The 23990-nt window shown below is 42.0% G+C and overlaps 1 protein-coding gene across 8 annotated transcripts in view; it reads right to left on the bottom strand.

Moving 5' to 3' along the window:
- The window catches only part of ZMYM2 (zinc finger MYM-type containing 2), a 178085-nt gene that overhangs the window by 103468 nt on the left and 50627 nt on the right, over window positions 1-23990 (bottom strand). For all 8 annotated transcript variants that reach the window (XM_077809171.1, XM_077809145.1, XM_077809186.1 and 5 more), the window contains 2 exons: window positions 17253-17418; window positions 15567-15779 (listed from right to left, as the gene is read on the bottom strand). In XM_077809171.1, coding sequence (XP_077665297.1) covers window positions 15567-15779; window positions 17253-17418 — 379 coding nt within the window. The remainder of the gene's footprint in view (window positions 1-15566; window positions 15780-17252; window positions 17419-23990) is intronic.

Below are 23990 nucleotides of genomic sequence, written 5' to 3'. Positions count from 1 at the left end.
CAGGCACCACTGCAGTGTGTGGGTGGCTTCAGGACACCAGCAGCAGCTGTGCTCTCTTCTCTGCCTTTGCTACCCTCCAGAGTGAGATATCAGCTAAAATCACCACTGCCTGTGGAAAATGGTGCCAGTATTCAGTGTCATTGTCCAAAACTACTAGATTCATGGAACTGAGCAATTCCCTCCTCATTTCTTCAATCCCCGGGGGGGCCACACATACCATAGCCATTGCTGTGACTGGCACCAGGCACAAGCAATCTCAAGCAGAATTGAGAATCTAGTACCTAAAATTGTAGGGGAGCAAGAGTGAGTTCAGCATCTTAAGTTTCACTTTCTGTAGTGGATACACTGACAACGGTACCAGTGTGTTTTATCCACAGCTGCTGACACTGCAGCCTTCAGGATCTTCCCTTCCACACCCACAGAATGCCTCAGCCAGATAAGAAGAATAAGGAAGAGGAGTCAGGATGACATGTTCAGTAAGATCCTGCAAGCCAGTGCTGCACTGGACTGTGAGCACAGGGCCTGGAGGATGAATTTTGTAGACAGCCTAGAGAAAAGAGTGGAGAGGAGAAAGGCCCAAGAGTCCCAGCAGGAAAAGCATAGAAAAATGCACCAGGACACGATGGGGCTTCTCAGGCAGCACAGACAAATGCCACAGACTCTGGTGGACTTGCAGGTTCAACAATACTGGGCTCACCTCCCTCTGCAACCCATTAAGAACTCAAAATCAGGACCTCCCTATACCCCCAAAACATTCCACAGGGCATCAGGGGTCACTGCACTATCCCTGCACCCCACGGGACACTGAAAACAATCACAGCTTCAAATACACGTGAAAGACATGGTTGGTGTACCTGTAGCTGAAATGGACATGAGCGTTTTTTCCCCTTCGGTAAGTTCTGCTCTGTTAAGTTTTATTAAGTTTTGAATGGGGTTTTCTTTTTGTTGTTTTATTTTTTTAAATTGCACAGGGTTTTTTTTACACTAATTTTGTTAAAGAACAAAATTATATTATTTGAATACATACATAATACATCTTTTATCGTTCACAGCATTTGCTGCCGAGTGCTCAGCAATTCTGAAAATAAGCAATTACCATCACACAACTCAGAGGATCAGTCACAAACAAAATTAATAGGTACACTGACAATGCTATCTTCCTACATGTACAATAATCACTACACAATTCCTACCAGGCCACAAAAGTGCAGGCCCAGATAGAGCACACTACAACAACACACATTACTCTGGCTCACTGTTAAAATGGTCTTTCAAAGCTTCCCTGAGCTGTATAGCTCCAGAACGAACTCTTCTAATAGCCCTTGTGTCTGGCCGTTCAAATTCAGCATACAGCCACTCCACCTCTGCCCCTCTACCCAGTGGAAACTTCCCCACCTTTGCTTCACAGATATTACGCAGGATACAGCAGGCAGTTATAACCATTGGAATATTTTTCTCACTGAGGTCCAATCTTTTGAGTAAACACCAGTACCCCCTAAAACAACTAAAAAGCATTCAATTGTCATTCTGCACCTGCTCAGCCAGTAGCTGAATCATTCCTTTGTATTGTTGAGGTGGCCAATGTTCAGCTTCATGAGCCACAGGAGCAAGAGGTAGACTGGGTCCCAGGATCACTATTGGTATTTCAATATTCCCCAATGGTAATCCACCGGATGGGGGAAAAGTCCCTGCTTGTAGTTTTAACAGCCCTGTGTTCTTAAAGAAGAAAGCATCAGACACCTTCCCAGACCAGCCCACACTGATGTCAATGAAGTGTCCCTCGAGATCCACCAATGCTTACATTACCATAGAAAAGTAGCCCTTTTAGTTGACGTACCCAGTGGCAAGGTGATCTGGTAGCAAAATAGTGATGTGTGTGCAGTCTATGGCTCCACTGCAGTTCGGGAACCCCACTGCTGCAAATACTTCCACTGTGTCCTGCACACTGCTCAGAGTCACAGTCCAGGAGGCAATCAATGACCCTGCATGCTTGCATGACAACAGCCTTCCAGGGTGGGTTTCCTGACTCCAGTAGCAATCGGGCCTTGCGCGTTTCCACGCTGATCACCACTCAGCTTCTCCACTGTTAGGGCAGCTCTCATTTTGGTGTCCGTGAATTAGCTAGACTGATCTCCGTGCATAGATCCAAGAATGTGGCCTTGAGCAGCCAGAAGTTCTGCGGCCACTGCTCGTCATCTTAAACCTGAATTACAATGCGATCCTAGCAGTCAGTGTTTGTTTCTCAGGGCCAGAAGCAGCACTCTACCATCTGCAGCTGCTATGTGAATGCCACCAAAAACCTTGAATTGGTTCTTGCTATGTCCCACAGCAACCTGTCCTCCAAGGAACAGTCATGTTCCCCACGCATTTGGTTCTTTTTGCGGCTCTGCAAGTACTCCGGGATCATGCATCCAGTGCTTACAATGCTCATGACAATAGTACAAAGCTGTGCAAGCTCCATGCTTCTGTCAGAGATAGCGGAAATGAGGAGGGCCATGCGGAATTGTAGGACTTTGAGAAAAAGGCACAAAAATTGTGGGATACAGATAACAATGAGATGGAGGCAGCTGCAACTGGGAAATTGCTCCTAGTCACCCGAGGGACTCATTTCGGCCCCATCATGCACTACCAAAACTTTCCAAAAGCCTATTACCATAGAAAGTCTCCAATCTCCACTTTGCCTTTCTAAATCTTTTGAATAAGCAAAAGTCACTCCACCCTGAGATGAATGCTGTAGAGCCTGAGCATACTCAGTAATAACTTAGGATTTCTAAAATGGTGCCTTGGCAAAGAGTAAGGTATATGTAGGTGTGGATTGGCAGAATCACAGCTCTGAGGTAAATGAAAACAGTGAACATGTGCAAGATTGCTAGCTATTGAGCATGTGCATTAAGGGAAGAGAGAGAAGTGAGTTAACTGAGACACTAGCTGGACACAGCCCACTCACACCGGTCACAACTTGTTTTGAAAGGTCAGAGCTGTCAATCGTAATTCTGAGGTAACAGTTTGTACTGAACATGTGCAAATGGGTAATTACTTAAGGGTATATAAGGAAGTCCCAATAGCACAATATAAAAAGCCAGACACTTAGAGGAGAGCAGTCAGTTGATGGGGAGAGAAGAAGAAGATCTGGACCGTAGAAAGAAGGAGAGTTTCGATCAGAAAACGACAGAGAACTGGAAGCCAGCGGAGAGAGGGGAAAACCAGAGCGGAGCAAAGCTGACTGACCAGGAGCTGAACAGCAACAGTGTTTGAAAATTTTAAAAAGCAGCAGCACTGATTTTAAAGTGATACCAACAGATTTATAAAGTAAGCTTGTCACAACAGATTTATAAAGCAAGCTTGTTTGATACGTTTAGTATAGTATGTATTATGTGTATGCTCGGAATGTGTGTGTGTGTGTGTGTGTGTGTTTTAATTGTATTTTATTTATGTAAAACAACATAAAATTTAAGTTGGGCTGTCAGCAATTTGTTACAAACTGGCCACTTGCAACAAATGGCTTCGCTTAGAATCATTTGAACTATATGCAAGAGGTGGCCAAACTGCAGCTCTTTCACAGTTAAAGTGCTGCTTCTGGACCACCCTCGACACCCCTCCCCCCAGCATTCTCTACCTACCAGACCGGGGGGGGGGGGGGAGGGGGGGTTGTTTGAGAAGAAGAGAAAGAGAGTTCTGCCCTGCAGCAGGATGGTGGGTCTTGGGGCTTCATCTCTGTGGGGTGCATCTGCCAGGGCTCAGAGCTTCACCAGGAGTGGCACTGAAGCTCCGAGCCCCGGCAGATGCACCCCGCAGGGCTGAAGTCCTGCGCCCACCTCTTGAACTTCTGAAGACTATCGTATGCAGCTCGGAGGGTCTGTAAGTCCGGTCACCCCTGCTATATGCTATTATAGTTTGAATGCTCTTTAACTGGTAATAAGGGATTGGTGTCAGGGATTTTGTGCTTTGTTTAGGATTTTTAGATCATATTGTAGTAGGGCTTATTAGTTACTTAAATAAAAAGATATTTTGTTTTGTAAAGAACACTGCCTGTGTCAATTACTTTATTGGCAGGTTATATCTGTGTCCTTTAGTGTTTCCTTAACAACCCCAGAAACTTTTACCTTGGGAAGAACAGATTAAGGGGACAATAGGAAGATTATAGTAGCATCCCAAAATTCATTTTTCAGGGTAACAAGACAGCGCACCAGACAGTGGTGAGGTGCACTGTGGGATACCTGCCCATATTGCAACACATTCTGCATTGATACAAGCACTCCCGGTGATTATGTTCATCACTGACACAAGGAGCCAAGTATGCACATACACAGTGATGTACTAACTATGGCAGCTCTATACAGACTTAACTTCAGTTGGCATGACTGCCGTGTAGGTAGGGTCATAGTGCTATAATAGCAGATGCAATCTAGTAAAAGCAGGCACACTGAATTCAGTCAAGCTTAGACTGACCAGGCTAAGATGAAAGGTATGGTAGATGATATGACCAAAATAACTGCACTGGTTTGTGAGGAGAGTGGAGGAATGCCAGGCCAGTGCCTGAAACCCACCAGCAAACCTAGGCACAACCAGGCACTGCCACTTCCTTGAGAGGATCTTCTCTTGATTGGTTTGTGGAAACAAGGAAGACATATTGGTCACAGGTACAAATTAACAAAAACCAAAAGATGTCACTTCTCTTGTTAGAGATAGTTATACAAAGGACATATTAGGGGGTTGTTTCAACCTGTAGGTAAGGATAATACTAGAACTGGTAATATATTCCCCATTACAACTATAGGGAGCACATGCGCAAACCAGTAATAAAGGTAAAAATGTTCAACTGCATGCACTGTATCTTAGTGTAATAACAATAGTTTTCCTTTCAGCTTCTGTGATCATTACTTTAACCATTTCACATCTGTCAAGGATGCTCCAACTTACTGTAACTGGTTCTTCGAGATGTTATGCAGGCAGATACATATTCCACTTAGGTATATATGAACCCAGCAAACTGGAGCTGGAGAAATTTTCCTAGCAGTACCCATAGAGGGGTAACGAGAGTGTCTTGTGGCCATGGCCCCTCTCCAGGCTACATGAGGCAGCACTACCCTGATCCACTCTTAGTTGCGTCACACCAAATGCTTGGAAATGAGTCTCTAATGCAGAGGGGACAGAGGATGGGTCATGTAATCATAGAATCATAGAATATCAGGGTTGGCAGGGACCTCAGGAGGTCATCTAGTCCAACCCCCTGCTCAAAGCAGGACCGATCCCCAATTAAATCATCCCAGCCAGGGCTTTGTCAAGCCTGACCTTAAAAACTTCTAAGGAAGGAGATTCCACCACCTCCCTAGGTAACGCATTCCAGTGTTTCACCACCCCCCAGTAAAGAAGTTTTTCCTAATATCCAACCTAAATCTCCCCCACTGCAACTTGAGACCATTACTCCTTGTTCTGTCATCTGCTACCACTGAGAACAGTCTAGAGCCATCCTCTTTGGAACCCCCTTTCAGGTAGTTGAAAGCAGCTATCAAATCCCCCCTCATTCTTCTCTTCCGTAGACTAAACATCCCCAGTTCCCTCAGCCTCTCCTCATAACTCATGCGTTCCAGTCCCCTAATCATTTTTGTTGCCCTCCGCTGGACTCTTTCCAATTTTTCCACATCCTTCTTGTAGTGTGGGGCCCAAAACTGGACACAGTACTCCAGATGAGGCCTCACCAATGTCAAATAGAGGGGAACGATCACGTCCCTTGATCTGCTGGCAATGCCCCTATTTATACATCCCAAAATGCCATTGGCCTTCTTGGCAACAAGGGTGCACTGTTGACTGATATCCAGCTTCTTGTCCACTGTAATCCCTCAGTCCTTTTCTGCAGAACTGCTGCCGAGCCATTTGGTCCCTAGTCTGTAGCGGTGCATGGGATTCTTCCGTCCTAAGTGCAGGACTCTGCACTTGTCCTTGTTGAACCTCATCAGATTTCTTTTGGCCCAATCCTCCAATTTGTCTAAGTCCGTCTGTATCCTATCCCTACCCTCCAGCGTATCTACCTCTCCTCCCACTTTAGTGTCATCTGCAAACTTGCTGAGGGTACAATCCACACCATCCTCCAGATCATTTATAAAGATATTGAACAAAACCTGGCCCAGGACCGACCCTTGGGGCACTCCACTTGATACAGTAATACACTTGATGTGTAATACACATCTACATCACATTGCGAAGAACCACAACTACAGTAAATAACCATTTCTTGTTCAAATAGATGCAGCCATGTATTCCACCTAGGTGACTCGCTAGCAGTAACCCCTCACACTCCCAGTAAGCAGGGTTTGAAGTCTAACTAAACAAGGACTGCAGGACTGCTCTACCAAAGATTGCATCCACCTTGGAAGATGTGGTTATGACATAATGATTTATGAACCCATATATCAAGGATCCTGAAGCAGCCCTGCATACATCCAATAAGGAAACATCACTGAGGAACACTGTGGATGCTGCTTACACCCTCATAGAACGAGCTCTCATACTCTGAGGGGGCATAGCTGAAGCTACTTTATATTCCACCTTGATGGAGATGTTATCCATTCAGAGATTATCTGTGAAGAGACTGACTGACCCTTCAGAGACTGTAGTGTAGACACAAACATGTGAAGCATGAAACTGTTCAGTCCTGTCCAGATAAAAGGCTAACAATCACCTGACATCTAAGGTATTGAGACACTGCTCCTACGGATACGAAGGCACCTTAAGGGGGAAAAAAAAACCCCACTGGTAAACATACCGCCTGGTTCAAATGAAACAGACCACTTTGGACAAAATTTTGGGGTGCGATCATAAAGTCACCTTTGAAGAACGGTTTATAAGGGGGATCCATCAGAGCCACTAGGACCATGTTTAGGTCCCACAGGGGAACCATTTCTCAGATCAGAGGATGTAGATGAAGAAGCCCTTTTAAGAATCTTGTTACCATGGCATTAGAGAAGACTGATCTTCCCTGAACAGGAGGATGAAATGCCAGTATCACTGTCCGAGCATATTCCATGAACTATGCCCAAGCCCCAACAACTGAAGCTGTAGCAGGTACTCCAAGATGTCCCAGATAGAAGCCAGCATCGTCTGGAGTCTGCAGGCTAATGTCCACACCAAAAACCACTTCCATTTCACTGAATAGGCTATCATGGTAGATGACTTTCTGCTACTGAGCAGGACTTGCTGGACAGCCACTGAACACTGCTCTTCCTGCTCCTCATTCATGCAGCAGCCACACCATGAGATGCAGGGAGCTGTGCATGGGATGCAAGTTGGGGCTGTGATTCTGACTGAGGAGGTCAGGATGGAAAGGAAGTAGTATGGGAGGCTCAATAGACAGCGTGAGAAAGTCAGAGAACCAGCACTGTCTCAGCCATGCCAGGGGCAATGAGAATGAGCTTAGTCCAGTCCACCTTGATCTTCAGGATGACCTGAGGGATGACTAGGAAGGAGGGAAAACACATACAGGAGAGCAGACTGCCAGCAGAGTTGGAAAAGCATTGGACAGGGAGCCTGGATTGAGGCCCCATCAAGAGCAAAACAGACATTTCCTGTTGTCAGTTGTTGGAATGAGCCAAGCTTTGAAGATGACCCGGAGGATACTTGTCTTCAGGGATCATACGTGATTTAGGGAAAAACCATCTGCTAAGATGGTCTGCGAGATGATTCTGAACCCTGGGCAAGTGAACATTGGAGTAATATTCTCCACAATGCAGAATTTCAACAGCCTGATTGCCTCTAAGCAAAGCAACCTGGAGTGTTCTTCACCTTGTTTGCTCAATAATACATCCCAGTGGTATTGTCAGTAAATATGTGAACCAGTGTCTCTGATACAGTGCCAAAAAGCATGGCCCAAAGCCCCAGCAAGCTGACATGAAGTGAAACCTCCTACTCTGACCACAGTCCCTGTACTTTCAGTGATGACAGGTGCGCCCCACAATCCATCAGGGAGGCACTGATAACATCTTACTTGCCTGGTGAGGGCTGGCCAAAGGGGACACCCTGGCAAATGTTCTCTGGACACATCTACCACTGGAAGGAGTTCAGGACCAGTAGAGGAAGATGAATCAGTCTGTCTAGAGGATGAACAGCAGGACAGTAGACCATCCTGAGCCACATTTGAAAGGGGCAAAGATGCAACCTTACAAATTGGACCACCTGCATGCAACCAAATATGTGACCAAAGAGCCACGGAGACGTCTGAACTGTCTTGGAAGGCTAAGACTGCAGAATAAGGCAAAGGTAGCAAATTGTCTGAAAACAGTCGGTCAGCCAAAACATTCCTGATGTTGTGGAATCTAACGGGGCCCCAATGAATTAGACTTTTTGTGTGGGAGCCAAGGTTGACTTTCTGGTGTTCAGGATGAGACCAAGATGGTCGAGCAAGCTCAGTGTGGTGCTGATGTGAGCAAGAATTTGCTCTTTGGAGCTGCCCCCTAAGTAACCAGTTGTCCAGATACGGGAAGATGTGAATTCCCCTCTTTCTGAGATATGTCGTAACAATGACCATGCATTTGGTAAAAACCTGGGTGGCACAGGAGAGGCTGAATGGTAGCACTGTGTACTGAAAGTGGCATTTAACCACAAAAAACTGAAGGAACGTTCTGTGGCTTGGCAAAATAGCTATATGGAAGTGACTGTCCTGAAAGTCCAGTCGTTGTGAGACAATTTAGGGAGGGGAGTCAATAGAGGGACCATTTGGAACCTCATGTACCTGATGGTTGGGGGAGGGATAGCTCAGTGGTTTGAGCATTGGCCTGCTAAAATCCTTGAGGGGGCCATTTAGGGATCTGGGGCAAAAATTGGGGATTGGTCCTGCTTTGAGCAGGGGGTTGGACTAAATGACCTCCTGAGGTCCCTTCCAACCCTGATATTCTATGAATCTATGATATATATTTGTTGAGACTGCAAAGGTCGAGGGCAGGTCTTACCCCTCCTAAGAATTTGAGTACTAGGAAATACCAGGAGTAGAAGACATGACCCCTATGTTCTGGCAGAACTTCCTCCACCACTGCCAAAGCCATCAGAAAACAGACCTGCTCAAGGAGCAATATCTCGCAAGAGGGTTCCCTGAAGAGGGACAGGGAGGAAGGGTGGGGAGGACATGGGGAGAGGAACTGAATGGCATAACCTGATCTGACAGTGCTTAGGACCCAGCTGTACAGGTGGCTGAGCCCCAAGCATGGTGAAAGAGGCCACCCTGTCCCCAAAGGGGGGAGATGAGGAGGGAGAAGCAACGAGTGGAACAGTGCTCTGAACCAAGGAGTCAAGACAGGCGCTTGGAAGGCATTGGGGGAGGTTGTGTGAACTGGATGAATCCCAAGCCCGACTATTTTCTCCTGTGGGACCTATCACCCTCTTTCTGGGGTAGTCCCATTGCCTCAGGGGAGGGAAAGGCTGCCCAAATGCGCACTGTGGATGATACTGCTGCTGTTGAACGCCATAGTGGCACCTCTACACTGCCTGCATGTACACCCCCAAGGAGTGCAGTGTAGCCCTGGAGTCCTTGAAGGAGTGCAATGTCTTGTAAATTTTGTCCGAGAACAGTTTTTGACCATTGAAGGGCAAATTCTCAATGGCTTCCTGGACATCAAGGTAAATACCCATATTCTGCAGCCAGGCAGCCTCTCCTCATGGTGACCGTGGAGGTCATCACCCTAGCTGAGGTGTCCGCAACGTCTAGTGCGGACCGCAAGGACATCTTAGCCACCAAGCAGCCCTCAGTGACAAATGCCCAAAATTCCTCTGGTGAGGTCTCAGGAAGCTGGTCTGCAAACTTTGACATAGCTGTCCAGTTTAAAAAAATCATAGCTGGACAGCAAGGCTTGCTGGTTAGTAATTCACATCTGTAAAGAGGAGGTATATATCTTCCTGCCCATCTGGTCCTATCGCTTAGAGTTCCTATCCTCAGGGGTGGAGTTAAACCTGCCCTGATGAGCTCTGTCATTCACTGCAGTTACATCTAACGAATTTGGGGCTGGATGAGAGTAAAACCCCGCAAATCCCTGCACAGAAATAAACTAGTGCTTTTCCATGCACTTAGCTGCAGGTTGTACCAAACCTGGCATGCTCCAGAGGGCCATAGCTGATTCAAGGAGTGTGTCACTGATACGAAGGGTAACTCTCCCGGGGCAGACGGCTGTTAGACGTCCACCAATTTGTGGATATTCTCTTGAAAGAACTTTACCTGCATACTGAGGGAAGCAGCTTCACACCGCAAAAGGTCTTGGTATGGCTTAAAGTCCTCCGGTACCGAAGGGAAGGATGAGCCAGGCAGCACAGCACGGTCCACAGACAAAGGTGAGGCTCTTAACTGAGCCAAAGCCAGATCCTGTTCTGCAGCTGACAAACCTGGACAGGACAATTCTGGAGGCTCTGCAGGGAGAAGTACAGCTGGCGCCTGGGCCTGCAGCGGATTGACGGTCACCACCGCAGACCTAGCAAGCAATCTCACTTTGAGCAAGACAGAAAGCAGGACACCCACGACTGAGGAGCATCCCACAGACTCCAAAGAGGCCACTGACATGGATATGGCATTGGTGGCCAGCCCAGTACGCAGCGGGCCAGGGACCTCCATCCCAAGCATGAGATGCATGCTAATCCTGGTACCCATGATTGTCCATCAGCAGCCCTCATTGCTGGCTGGACAATGGAGAGTGGGAGGATAACAACCCTGACTCAGACGCAGAGGGGCCTCAGGACTGCAGAGATAAGGGCGGAGTCAGACCAGAGAGAGCGAGGAGGCAGTCTGACTCATCCGTCACTCAGAACAACCCAGGAAGCAGGGCTGTCGATGGAGGTGATACCATCGATTACCATCATCGGTGCTGGAAGCAGTGTCAGTTCCAAAGTCAACAGCGGTACCAGAGCATCTGACAGTACCAATGTCGAAGGCAGTGAAAGTCACCATGGAAGCATTTGTGGTTGTGACTGCAGCAGCGCAAAGGAGGTTCCTAGTATGAAGGCCCTCCATGCCAATCCCAGTACCAGCCCTGCTTACACAACCTGTGAAAGGGAAACACTGGGTTGCAGTGCCGACAGACCCAAAGATTCACCGGCTCATTCAATCAAAGGGGCTATAGTTGGCACAACCTGGCAAAGTCCTGGACCAAAGGAGAGGTCAGGACCAAAAGGCAGAGGAGGTCTATAGCTGCCCGGTATGTCGCCAACGTGGAAACAGTCAGTGCTTGCATCTCCCTCATCAGTACTGGACTCAACAGACACCCAGAGTCAACGATACAGGGTTTCTACCCTCCCTATTCAGTACCGGGAAAGGGTTAAGATATCCACACCACCACACATGCCAGCACCAACTCTGCACCTGTCCACACTTTTACTGGGGGAGGTAGAAGAGTCACCCTGAGACCTAGAGCAACCTCAGTTGGTCTTATGCAATCTTTTCCTCAGCACAGTTGACAGGGAATGGCTTCTCCATTTCTTCAGAGAGGAGCCTGCTCCAGAATGTGAAGCAGCAGTGCTCCTAAAGTTCAAGGGCAATCTCCGACTCAATGACGGCCTTGATACCAATGCAGGCTGCATGGCCTGTTCAAGCAGGTGCTTCTTCAGGCAAAGGTCCCAAGCCACTTGAGTCCATTTCTTAAACGATCTGCAGATCACACAACACTCCCTGATGTAGGCCTCACCAATACAGAGCAAGCACCAACTGTGGAGATGGCTGTTGGGGGGACACTGTTTAAACCCCACCACAGGCAATAAGAAGGAACTCAGGGAGGGTCAGGGCAGCACCACTTCATGTAGCCAGGAGAGGAGCTACAGCCACAAGGCGCAAGCACCCCTCGCCATTGGTAGGCAAATTTCTCTGGTTCCACTGCAATGGGCACCCACACACCTAAGTGGACTACATGGCTACATGTACTCAAACAATATCTTATTTTCTTCTGGTAATTCATTTACTTTTCTAGGGTCATTCTCTGAGTTGCTCCCTACCTCTCCCAGTACTGGAGAGTATGAACTTCAACAACAAGGACGACAGGAAAGGGTTCAGGGTCTACTTCGATTGGAAGTGTCTTCCATGTTTAACATACGTTTCAAGAAAGTTTTCCTGACATTTAACCTAAGTTGTCCTTTGCTTAGTATCATTCCATTTCTTGATTATACCCACTTGTGCCACCATAAATAACTGGTCTCCCTCGTGGGTGTCAACACACTTTAAATAATCATACCTAAATAGTTTGGTCAAGCTATACCTATTTTAGTTTTTTCATTGTTCCTCATCTGTCCATTGTCTATTCATTTGTAACTTTTCCCCAGTTATCCTTTAGTTTAATAGATCTCTTTCAAGCGCTGATGCATCCAGGTGTATACAGTACAGTTTCACTAGTGCCATATTAAAGAGGGGCCAGTTATGTCCTTAGTTATGAAGGACAACATTTTTAAAAGTACCTAGGCCCTAGAGTCCCATTTTCAAAAATGACATGTCCATTTAGGAGCTTATGTCAATGGGACTTCACCTCCTAAGTGTATTCATATTTTTGAAAATGAGACAAGAGCTTCTGTCTATTTTATCCAATGTTCCTCTAACTCAAAAACAGCATTGCCTCCTCTTTCCCTGTCTCCCCCACCACCACAACGTAAAATGAAGGATCAGCCACACCAAATCATGACCCATTTGTCCTGGTTCTCTACCACCAATCTCCCTGCCAAAAGGCATAACATTTTGGTCTGCACATAATTTCACTTCAATCCTAAGAAAAACTGTACATACGTTATGAAAACTAGTTCCAAACATTTTTAAGTAATATTTATTTCACACATAAGGATTAAGTAGGTAGGTACAAATATTGTGTCAATTCTAGTTTACGAGTACTACATATTTATAAAAGACCAGTTGGTATATGACAATTACAGTACATGATATACTAGTTTTATACAACTCATAGCAAAAAGACAGACCCCCACTTATTATACAATTGCTTGCACATAAGTGGAATATATTCACTAAAAATTTTAGTCATACCACACAGTATGATAACCTGCTACACAAAATACTAATGTAGCCAAATGCTCCCCATCAACCCCTGTATTACTGTTTTGACAAAAGGAGGATTATTTCTATATTATTTTAGAAGTCTGTCCTTCCTTTCCTATGGTGCACGCCCCTTGAAAGTAAAATGACAGAGAAAAATCCCCAGAAAGAGGTCTAGTACTATTGTGTGAAAGTAAATATATTTTATCTATAATTAGCTATTGCTAGCAATGATTGAGCTTTCATGGTCAAAATTCCTTTAAAAGATTAAATTGATAGACACATTCCATACAAAAACCCGTTATTGAACAAGACTATACATTTATACCTCTCACAAGAAGCACCCACTTAACAAAAGTTAATAATCATTTTCCAAAATTTCCTCAAATGATTTCAAATTCAAGTTAAAACATAAATGCACATTGCTAGTCAGATTTGTCAGTATAAAATTAATTATGGCCTGAGACATTTTGCCACCCACACCATACACCATCAGAACAGTTATACTCTTTTGGAATGTACCTCATTTAAATAAGAATTTAAATCCACCATTCACTGTCTATAATATTTGAAAACCTACTATGAATTACATTTGGTCACAACAACCTGGGTGGATGCAAACTAGCACTAGAGATTAATCTTTTCACAGCTCATTACCATTCCATAAGCCATTCACCCCCCAACATCAGATACATAATAATCCTTTCACAACGTAAGAGATTTTGCTGGTACAAAGTCTGCCGATGGCAATGGATGCAGCAAAACTATCCAGGTCAAGGAGAGAGAGATTCACTTCCAGGTCAGCATGCTATTGCATAATATCCACTACTAATGGTAAAGTTGCAATCCCCCAGCATACAATAGAGCACAACATCCTGTCAAATGCCATGCCACCTCATCCTCTCATTAGCATATGGGGATTTAATGTCTGAACACAACAGTACAAAAATATCTAAACAGACAAATGACAAAGTACACTTTGCAATGAATGTATAATAGATACAGAATTGTCGTTCCACCTCTCATAATTCCATGCTCACATGGCATTTCATCAATGCACGTTTTAGGTTGTGTGGGACAGTCCCAAGTTCAAAGTTAATCTTGTGGTCTTTTTGTTCCTTCATGAGTGCTTATTCAACGTTTCTCCAAGTCTTTCCATGGCTTCTGTCTATGCCTACATTTTTAGTATCTCGAAAACCTATTTTGCCCTTTTTTGGTTTTGCTGTGTGATAAAACAATAAGGCTTATGTTATGCTTTCAGTTGTGCTGTTTATACATGTATACATTCCCAGAAATACTGTCTGAGTTCTGTACAAGCTCAAAGAAGCAGTCCAAAAAGGGTAAAGGCAAGCAGCACTTGACATTCAAAAATGGAATAGCAATATAGAACAGAGATCAAACATTATGGAGCTTTTTATTCACCAAATATAATGGAGCTTTGTTAATTCAATACTGGGCTCCCTCTGACTGATTGTATTTCACCAGCTTCAAAAAGTGGAAAGAAATGAAGAAGAATCCTCAACACAGCTGGGTGCACAAACATCTCAAAGAAGCCTTGGTAAAGTAACACATCATCTCACATATATAAAGGTTTACTCCAAAACTACAGAAAATATAGGCATATGTTACAAGTGGAACATTCATTTCAGAAGTCCTAAAACACAGTCCCTAGATGCTTAACACTGCAACACCATGACATCTCAGATAAAAGATGCACACTATAGAAAAAACTAAATTTCTACACTGGACCAGCCCAAAAATTAATAAATAACAATGGTTCTGAATTATCCTGCTAGGTCATAAATAGTTTGAACAGCACTCCAACCTTCCCACTAGTGTTAAATGATGGCTCACCACTGCCTCCTAAAGCAAACGCAGGGGGCAAATGTTGTCTGAAGACTGAAATGTAAAAAAAACAAGACTTGTTTCAAATGCTATAATAATTTCAGGAGCACACAGAAGCTAAGCAAAGGAGGATACAAAATCCTTCAAACCTTCACTCATGAAGGAATATAGGTAAAGCTTAGCTTTGGACTTGGGATTACACTGGGAAGGAACTCAAAGCGTATCCAATGTACAGGTAAACAATGTGATTAAGGGAATCAACAGCCATGTCCAGACTGCATGGCCCATATACATTTTTAACTTTACGTAAATGTCTAAAAGTGCAAGTAAATGAGCTTTTATATCTAACCAAGCACTAGTGGGTTGCACAATAGGTATGGAGTTGTCATGCTCACCATAAATAAATACATTAAGAATTAAAGCCTTCACTAAAAAGATAGAAGTTTTCTTCCTCAGACTGTTTTAAGTCACTAGTATTTTTGGTTAAGATACATGTCTCCTTTTACAATAATAATTTATTAGTAGAGTTCCACTCCCACAAATGCACATATAGATTCACATAGGTTAAACAGCTGAGTCTTTGAGGTTTATCTAAATATAGAATACGAACAGTCTCAAGCAACTTAGTTAATCAAGAACAGAATGCATCTTAGCAGTACTAATGTTTGTTTTGTTTTTTAATTTATAGGCTAAATTTCATTTTTTTATAAATAGAAGAAGTTACCTGTTTATATTCACCAACGCAGTTTTGGCAGCAGAATCTTTTCTGCTGACCGTCAATCGTAAGGATATTGTTTCCAGCTCCTTTACTGGGCAAGTACTCCCCACAATGTTCACAGCAATTCATTATTAAACCATTCGCCATTCTGTATCTATTGAAGCAGTGGTCACTACACAGCTTATGAGTCATGTTCTTAAAGCTAACTTCATGGCGAATCTAAAAAAAAACAACCCAAGATTCTTCATCAGTGCGCTACACTTGACAATCACAACTTAAAGAACAATACTTGGTTCAACTGGAACCCTAGATAATATTGTGACATATGCATTTGAAATAACTATAACAAACAAAGCAAACTCTGTCTCCTTGCAATCTCTGGGCAAAAACCTAGCCCCAGCTGTTCTTGAGGCCTTGAAGCCAATCCAAGGTCACAGGGTTGGATTCACACAAGGCTGCTCAAGAGAACGGGGAGCTAATTTACATACATTTTCCCCACCTGCACTTTATACACTTTGTTGGCAGTGAGCAGGATTTTTAATATATTTGGCTTTTAATTTACAAGGCTGTCTTGGGGCTAAAAGGATGAATATACATGGCTATGTAAGCTTGGCCCAGTATTTGCATCCAGAACGTAGTAATCCCAGCTCAGGAGAATTTAAATAAGGGTATATTCTACTATACAAACTATCTTTACGTTACTCAAGGGGGATTTACCAAAATATGCAATTAGAATAGAGAAAATCCTGAATTGTTTTGATGGCAACATTTGTATGTAGTCTACTGATTAGTATCAATTACTATTGGATTTATACTTTGAGGGCCCTCAAAATAGTTACTGAAAAATGAAATATGAGAGAAGCAGTAACTGTTTCTAGTTTCCTCCCTTTTAAGAATTCAAGAAACCAGGGGCCACCCAATGAAATTAATAAAACAAAACAAACAAAAGCACAATGCATAGTCAACCTGTGGAACTCATTGCCCTGTGATGTTGTGAAGGCTACAAATATAAATGGGCTCAAAAAAGATTTAGATAAGTTCATGGAGGATAGGGCTGTCAATGGCTGTTAGCCAAGATGGTCAAGGATGCAACTCCATGCTCTGGGTGTCCCTAAGCCTCTGACTGCCAGATGCTGCGACTAGACAACAGAAAGTGGATCACTCACTAACTGCTCTGTTCTATTAATTCCCTCTGAAGCATCTGGCAGCGAGCACTGTCAGGAGACAGGATACTGGGCTAGATGGACCATTGCTCTGACACAGTATGGCTATTCTTATGCTCTTATGGAGATCAATAGTGAACAATTCAACAATTCAACATAAAATTTTGAAATGACTAGCTGTCTAAAGAAAAGCCTTGCCTGCAATAATCAGCAATGAAAATGAACTCCAAAATGTCAGCGGACTACAAAAATGTCAGTAATGCACAACTGTCTTCATAGATTTCTTAAATTTAAATATGCAATAAAGAAATTTACAAAAATTAATGTTATCTAACCATTATAAAGCATGACTGAAGATGGAAAGAGATATAAACTTGCTAAATATATTAAGCCTAATTACTGTAGAAATACAAAAAACCTAGACAACTTTAAAAAATACACATTTTACCACTCTTTCCAATCAACTTCTTAATAATAAATGTTCTATTAGGAAGTAATTTAAGAGTTGAGACCAAAAACTGAACCAGACCTCAGTTAGTTTACCACAGATAGTGCATCTTGACTTATTCAAGATTCCTTTTGAGGGATTATGCTTGTCTTCATAGAAGGACAAACATGATGTACTGCAAAATTCCTGGAAAGACTCACTGGAATCAACTTGAGCAACAATGGTGCCTTTCATTGTTGTTATATCTCTGAAAGACAAAAGCAGTAGAGCATAAAACTTTTTTTTTGGAATAGTATTTCATAACAATATAATTGATTCTTTTTTCCCCCCACCATGCACTTTTAATTTCTCGGATTCTAAATAGCTTTTGGTTCAAAACTATTTTCAAGATGGTCCCACTGTATTGACATCCATCAATCACTATCTGTTGCATTTGTTTCTCTTGAGTTTAATACTATTTGCTAAAATATAAATAGTTCTGAGCAACTTTACATTCACACTGCAAATCGATCATTAAAACAAAGCAATTTCTGTTGTCTATCCAAAAGTATACCAGGTTGTATGTTTTTCCCTACATTACTTCCAATATTGAAGATACAGTATTTGTAAAACAGCTTTTACCAATGAGCAGTTACCGGTTGAGCATATCTAGCTTGTTTTACTTAGTACACGCAAAAGATTAAATTTTAAACATAAAACCACAAATATTTTTTAAACAAAAGCTGCTTCCCAACAATAAAAAGTATTTTTTTTTAAACTTAGTCAATAAACATCTATTTCCTGCTCCTCGAAAACCCATAACACTGCTACAACTAATATCAGCACTTTATTTTCTTATTTTTGGAGATTCTTTTCTTCTGAAATATAACACTGAAGAGCTGTCGTTTTAGCTACAGCCAGCAATTTTTGTTAAGACCAAAACTCCACTCTGAATTTGCCTGGTAAGCTTGGATATTACAATGCATCATTTTAAATAAAAAATAGGCACAATTTATAAAAGTAATCAAGCTGGCTAAAGAAGTTCTAAATCACCAACCTGAATACGGAGTACCTAGCTGTAACTGATTAAATATTCAACTGAGACAGCCGACTATTTTTGGATTAACCAAATGAACAGTAATAAACTGCTCTGAACTAGTCCTTCATACCTCTCCTCATTAAAAATCAATTGCACTATCGTGTTCCGTGATAAGTGCAAGATACACTTGGTCTTCAGCCTCATGCTACACTATGCACCTTAACATTTGCAATAATCTCAGTTGTATGCCTTGTTGCATGCTATTCCTTCTGCATTTATTGTTTGGCCCCATCTGCAAAAACAGCACGGCACAATAATAATATTATTCACCAATCTACCAATTTTTGGTTTAATCAAACATGTAAAGTTACATTAAAATGTTCTTAAAGTAAGCTTGGTTTAAAGTCACTCAGTTTTAACTGCAGGGTGTCTATAAATCCAATCATTTCAACATGTTAGATTAGTTGGTTTTCAGATGGAAGCAGAGTTTTTAAGAGATACTTCTAGCTCCTAAAATGAAGAGCCCCCTCCAAATCAGATCGATCATACATTATAGATATTCATCAGAAAGTTGTGGTTAACAATAGACACAGAATAATAAGCAAACTCAACTGACAATGGATTAGTTTAAAGGCTTTGAACACACGTGATATTTGCTAGTGAATTTTGCTGTTACTTCACAAGAACCTCTTTCCCATAAAAGTGTGAGTCTCTACAGCTTAAACTAAAGAGCCAGATTTTGTAGCTGGGGCTGTAGTACATCCATATCATCTGTGCATAAATATGGACCAGAGGGTTCTTTTCTCCCTCCTCTCCCCCCTCTCCCCCACATATCCCCCATGGAAGTTATGAGAGAGGAAAAATATCTCCCTTTTCTTTACAGGCACACAGCTTTTGTTTTTTATGATTACTGATGCAATGGAAATACCATCCAGCAGCATAAAGCAAGAACTGACTGGGCAGGTCATAGCCATGTTACATTCTCATGTTGGGGACGGACATGTCCCAAAAAAGTCTATCCCATGTTCAGTTCTAAATTTATAAACTGGGAGGAACTGAAAGCACTGAAGACATACAGCCTCTGGGTAAAGGGAATGCGGTAGGCTGTTCTTTAAAGATTGCTTCTGAAAAAGGCATGGACTGCCTGTACAGTGAGACACTGTCAGATTTACCCTTATCCGAAAGGATGTCAGCATGAAGCTGGGCCTTTTGCAAGAGGACTACAAGATGACTTGCTTGTGTACTCCACAGAAACAGAAGGCCAGCACCCCTGCCCTGACAAGCTTACAAACTGTGGCACCAATTGGGCCAACATTTATAAACGTCCTTAACTTTTAGCACGAGTAGTTTCACTGACTATGATCAGAGAGAAGAGCATCAAAAAAGCAAAAAATTCGCAATTTTTAATAAAAGTTTGAGGGGGAAAATAATGAACACATTAGCCAAAATTTTTAGAAAGTGACTAACAATTTTGAGCACCTTAAAATTTCTGAGTGCCCAACTTAAGACCTACTGAACAGCTGGATTTAAAAAAAAACCTTAAAGGGTCTTATGGGGGACACCCAAAATTACATCACTTCGAGGAAATCTTTGCCAGCTTCTCTAAATTTCATCATCTTTTTGAAGTCAGTTGATATCACTCAATTTACAAACAGCCATTCTAAACCTAAATTAAAACCTAAGTTAACAGTATGTTGTATTTAAAAAAAAAAACACACTAAACTCACTGTGCAACATCATAGTTCCTTCTTTTTTCATGTGCTCAGAACAGATGGTGTTGCCATCTTAAAACTGGGGGGGAAACTGGCCAACTTTCCCATAGTTATGGCATTGAGACAGTGCAGCAAGATTCCTCCCTATCCAGTAAATCTGATACTGAGAGGGGACCCCCGGTGGAGGAGGGGAGTGCAAGAAATACAGGATCGCTAACTAAAAAATATAGGTAGCATAGATTTCTACTCTTGTTTAGACTTGAAGCTAAGGCAGTGTTAAACAAGGGCAACTTTATCCAGGCCCTGGTTTCCATACACAGATTTACTGAGCAGTTGACTAGGGGGAGAATTTAAAAGACTAGGGCTATGTCTACACTTAAACCACTACATCAGCACAGCTACAATGCTGCAGCTGTGCTGCTGTAGCGCTTCAGTGTAGACTGGGAGGAATTTCCCATTGCTGTAGTTAATCCACCTTCCCAAGAGATAGTAGCTAGGTAGACAGAAGAATTCTTCTGTTGACCTAGCACCGTCTATACTGGGGGTGGTAGGTCGCCTTTGGTACATCACTCAGGGGTCTATTTAACTTTTTAGTGTAGACCTGGCCTAAGATATCCTCAAAAGAAAGACGTTCAAAGATGACCTCATAGGACTTCTCTACAAATCTGAGTCTTTAGCATTCAAAAAGACTTTGACAGACTGTCCAAAATAATGAATTAATCAATAATCTAAGAACTGGACACTTCAAAATTTTTCTCTATTTAAAAATGAAATGTTTTTAACGTGGCTGTTCTTTTTTGCAATCTGTATCATCCTACACTCTTAGAATCACCACAGAATTAGTTGCAGGAATGGGGAGATGAAAAAGAATTAGCCATGAGTTTTGAACATCTTAATCCTAAGAGAAAGAGAAAGATTAGATTCAAATCTTGTTTATAAATGGTATAACTAGCTGGACAATTTAGAGTTTAAGAAGCAGCTAGAATTTGTATTATTTAATTGCATACTCAGTCCGTCAGTTATCTTTACGCAAAAGACTCATCTACAGCGAGATATATTATTTTCTACTATGGTTGTCAAGCAATTAAAAAAGTTAATTGTGCGATTAATCACACTTAAAATAACAGACTACCATTTTTTATATTTTCTATATTTTCAAATATATGGATTTCAATTTCAACACAGAATACAAAGTGTACAGTGCTCACTTTATATTTATTTTCTATTATAAATATTTGCACTGTAAAAATAAAATAGTATTTTTCAATTCACCTAATACAAGTACTGTAGTGCAATCTCTTTATCGTTAAAGTTGAACTTACAAATGTAGAATTATGCACAAAAAATAACTGCATTCAAAAATACAACAAAATCCACTCAGTCCTACTTCTTGTTCAGCCAATCGCTCAGACAAACAAGTCTGTTTACATGTGCAGGAGATAATGCTGCTCGCTTCTTGTTTACAAATGTCACCTGAAAGTGAGAATAGGCCTTCTTATGGCACTGTTGTAGCTGGCGTTGCAAAATAAATATTTACATGTCAGATATGCTCAAGATTCATATGTCCCTTCATGCTTCAACCACTATTCCAGAGGACATGCATCCATGCTGATGATGGGTTCTGCTCAATAACTATCCAAAACAGTGCAGACTGACGCACATTCATTTTCATCATCAGAGTCAGATGCCACCAGCAGATCGTTTTTAGTGGTTCAGGTTCTGGTAGTTTCTGCATCGGAGTGTTGCTCTTTTAAGACTTCTGAAAATATGCTCCACATCTTGTCCTTCCAGATTTTGGAAGGCACTTCAGATTCTTAAACCTTGGGTCAAGTGTTGTACCTATCTTTAGAAATCTCACATTGGTACCTTCCTTGCCTTTTGTTAAATCTGCAATGAAAGTTTTCTTAAAACGAACAACATGCTGGTTCATCATCCGAGACGGCTATAACATGAAATTTATGGCAGAATACGGGTAAAACACAGAGCAGAAGACATACAGTTCTCCCCCAAGGAGTTCAGTCACAAATTTAATCAGCACGTAATTTTTTTTAACAAGCATCATCAGCATGGAAGCATGTCCTCTGGAATGGTGGCCATAGCATGAAGGGGCATATGAATATTTAGCATTTCTAGCATGTAAATACCTTGCAATGCCAGCTACAAAAGTGCCGTGTGAACGTCTCACTTCGTATTCTGTGCTGTAATTGAAATTAATATACTTGAAAACGTAGAAAACATCAAAAATATTTAAATAAATGGTATTCTATTAACAGTGCAATTAATAGTTATTAATTTTTTTAATCGCTTGACAACCCTAAGTATAACTATTTTGCAAATCTAATGTTACTAGTGTACAATTCTTAAGCTCCCCAGTGGTTCTTTTAGGCATTCTGAGTAATGAATCACTAATAAATTTCAAGGTGAACTATGACCTTTAATTATTTATGTCTAGTGTTCTGCATTTTCAGTTTTTATTTGTAAAAAAATTTGGAGATTTTTTGTTTATTTTCCAAACAGTAAAACTAGGATGAAATCGGGTTAAAATTTTTTTTAAAAAATATGGGGAAAACGACTTGTATAATATACACATTTTACTACAGTATAATTGAAGCTTTTTTCATGTACAAAAGGTATTTTTTGTCTAAGAGAATAGTTTTTCCAGAAATCCTGGTTTACATATGCTCCCATAATTTTCTTCAAAGTATTCTCACTCATGTTGAGCCTCTTGCTGTCTTGGAGGTAGTCCAATTTTAAAAATAAGCGCTTTGCATCAGTAAGATCCAGAGGGTACAATCAAAGCTTGCCATGACACTCTGCTGAAGTCGAGAAGTTTGTTTTGATTACTGTCCCAAAAAGCCGGCACATCCAGTTTTATACTGTCAGGTTAGGCATGTTCGTGTAAACAGTAAATTCTCCTTTCAGATTTGAAATTCCATCTTTAGTGGCAAACAGCTGAAACACTCTGGCATAACTGTCACAGTCTGCTGCAAAATTCACTTTGATGAAAGGGTGCAACACCTGGATGACATTCCAAAAAGAATCTTTGGCACCAAACACTTCAGGGGTCAGATTATGCGCCATGATCGTCTCCCATTTCTAGCTGAGTGTTGTGTTGAAGGTTTAGAACACATTTGGAGTTCTCATCTCCTGGAGTCAGAAGGATTTCCAGAAACAGCTGGGTTCTCTCACTGTATGTTTCTTCTGCAGCTTTTGTACTCAGTTCAGCTGAGATTTTGGTTGACAGGATCTGGTAAACATCTGTATGGGCAAATGTGTTGGCAGTAGTCAGAGAAAGCTCCAGTGTTTTCTGTGTGTCACACAGTGATCACAAGTTTTCAACAATGAACGTTACCTTGATGCACAGAATCTGGTGGCCACATTCTGGTTATCTGCCAGTCTCTTCAGAGTTTCTGCTTTGGAACCAACAAACTCAGGATGATATAGGAGATGCATCAGCACAGTCCATGTGTTATTTACACAACAGGCAGCGAAGTACACACTCATCCACCAATGTGGCACAACACAGGCAGGTAATTGGCAGTCAGCTCTGCACTCGTCTCGCACTGTGTAAAACAAAGTCTTCAAACTTGTTTGCATGCTTGAAAACAGCCCCAAACCCAATGATGCAAGATTTCACATCTTTCATTTCTTCTGTAGCAGTAGTTGTTGACAGTACAACGTTAATCAGATGAGCAGGATAGGCAATACATAGCAGCTCCAGTTTCTGACCGAGTTTAATCTCTCATGTAAACTTAGCCATGTAGGGTAAACACAATCTGTGTTTGTTGTGGCCACATTTTCCCAAATTAGCTGGTATATCTCAAATATGTCAGTTACTGCTGTGTTGACAAAACAGCTGACAGCAGAGGGGATGAAATGTCACATCAGCACAAAACAATGTGGGTTTATTCACTTTGAAATAAAAAAAACAAAAACAAAAGGCCAAGCATCGGACAGTCCAAAGCATCAGGAGACTCGTCAAATCAGATTAGACAACATTTTCATCAATTTGTTCCATTAGTTTAGATACTAAAGCATCGTCATTTTCTTTCAGGTACTTATGAGTGAGGTTGTCTGCATTAGGAAGGA

Source organism: Eretmochelys imbricata, chromosome 1, assembly GCF_965152235.1.
Source record: "Eretmochelys imbricata isolate rEreImb1 chromosome 1, rEreImb1.hap1, whole genome shotgun sequence".
Lineage (NCBI taxonomy): Eukaryota > Metazoa > Chordata > Testudines > Cheloniidae > Eretmochelys > Eretmochelys imbricata.
The sequence above is the reverse complement of the archived record's forward strand: the minus strand, read 5'-3'. Positions and strand labels throughout refer to the sequence as shown.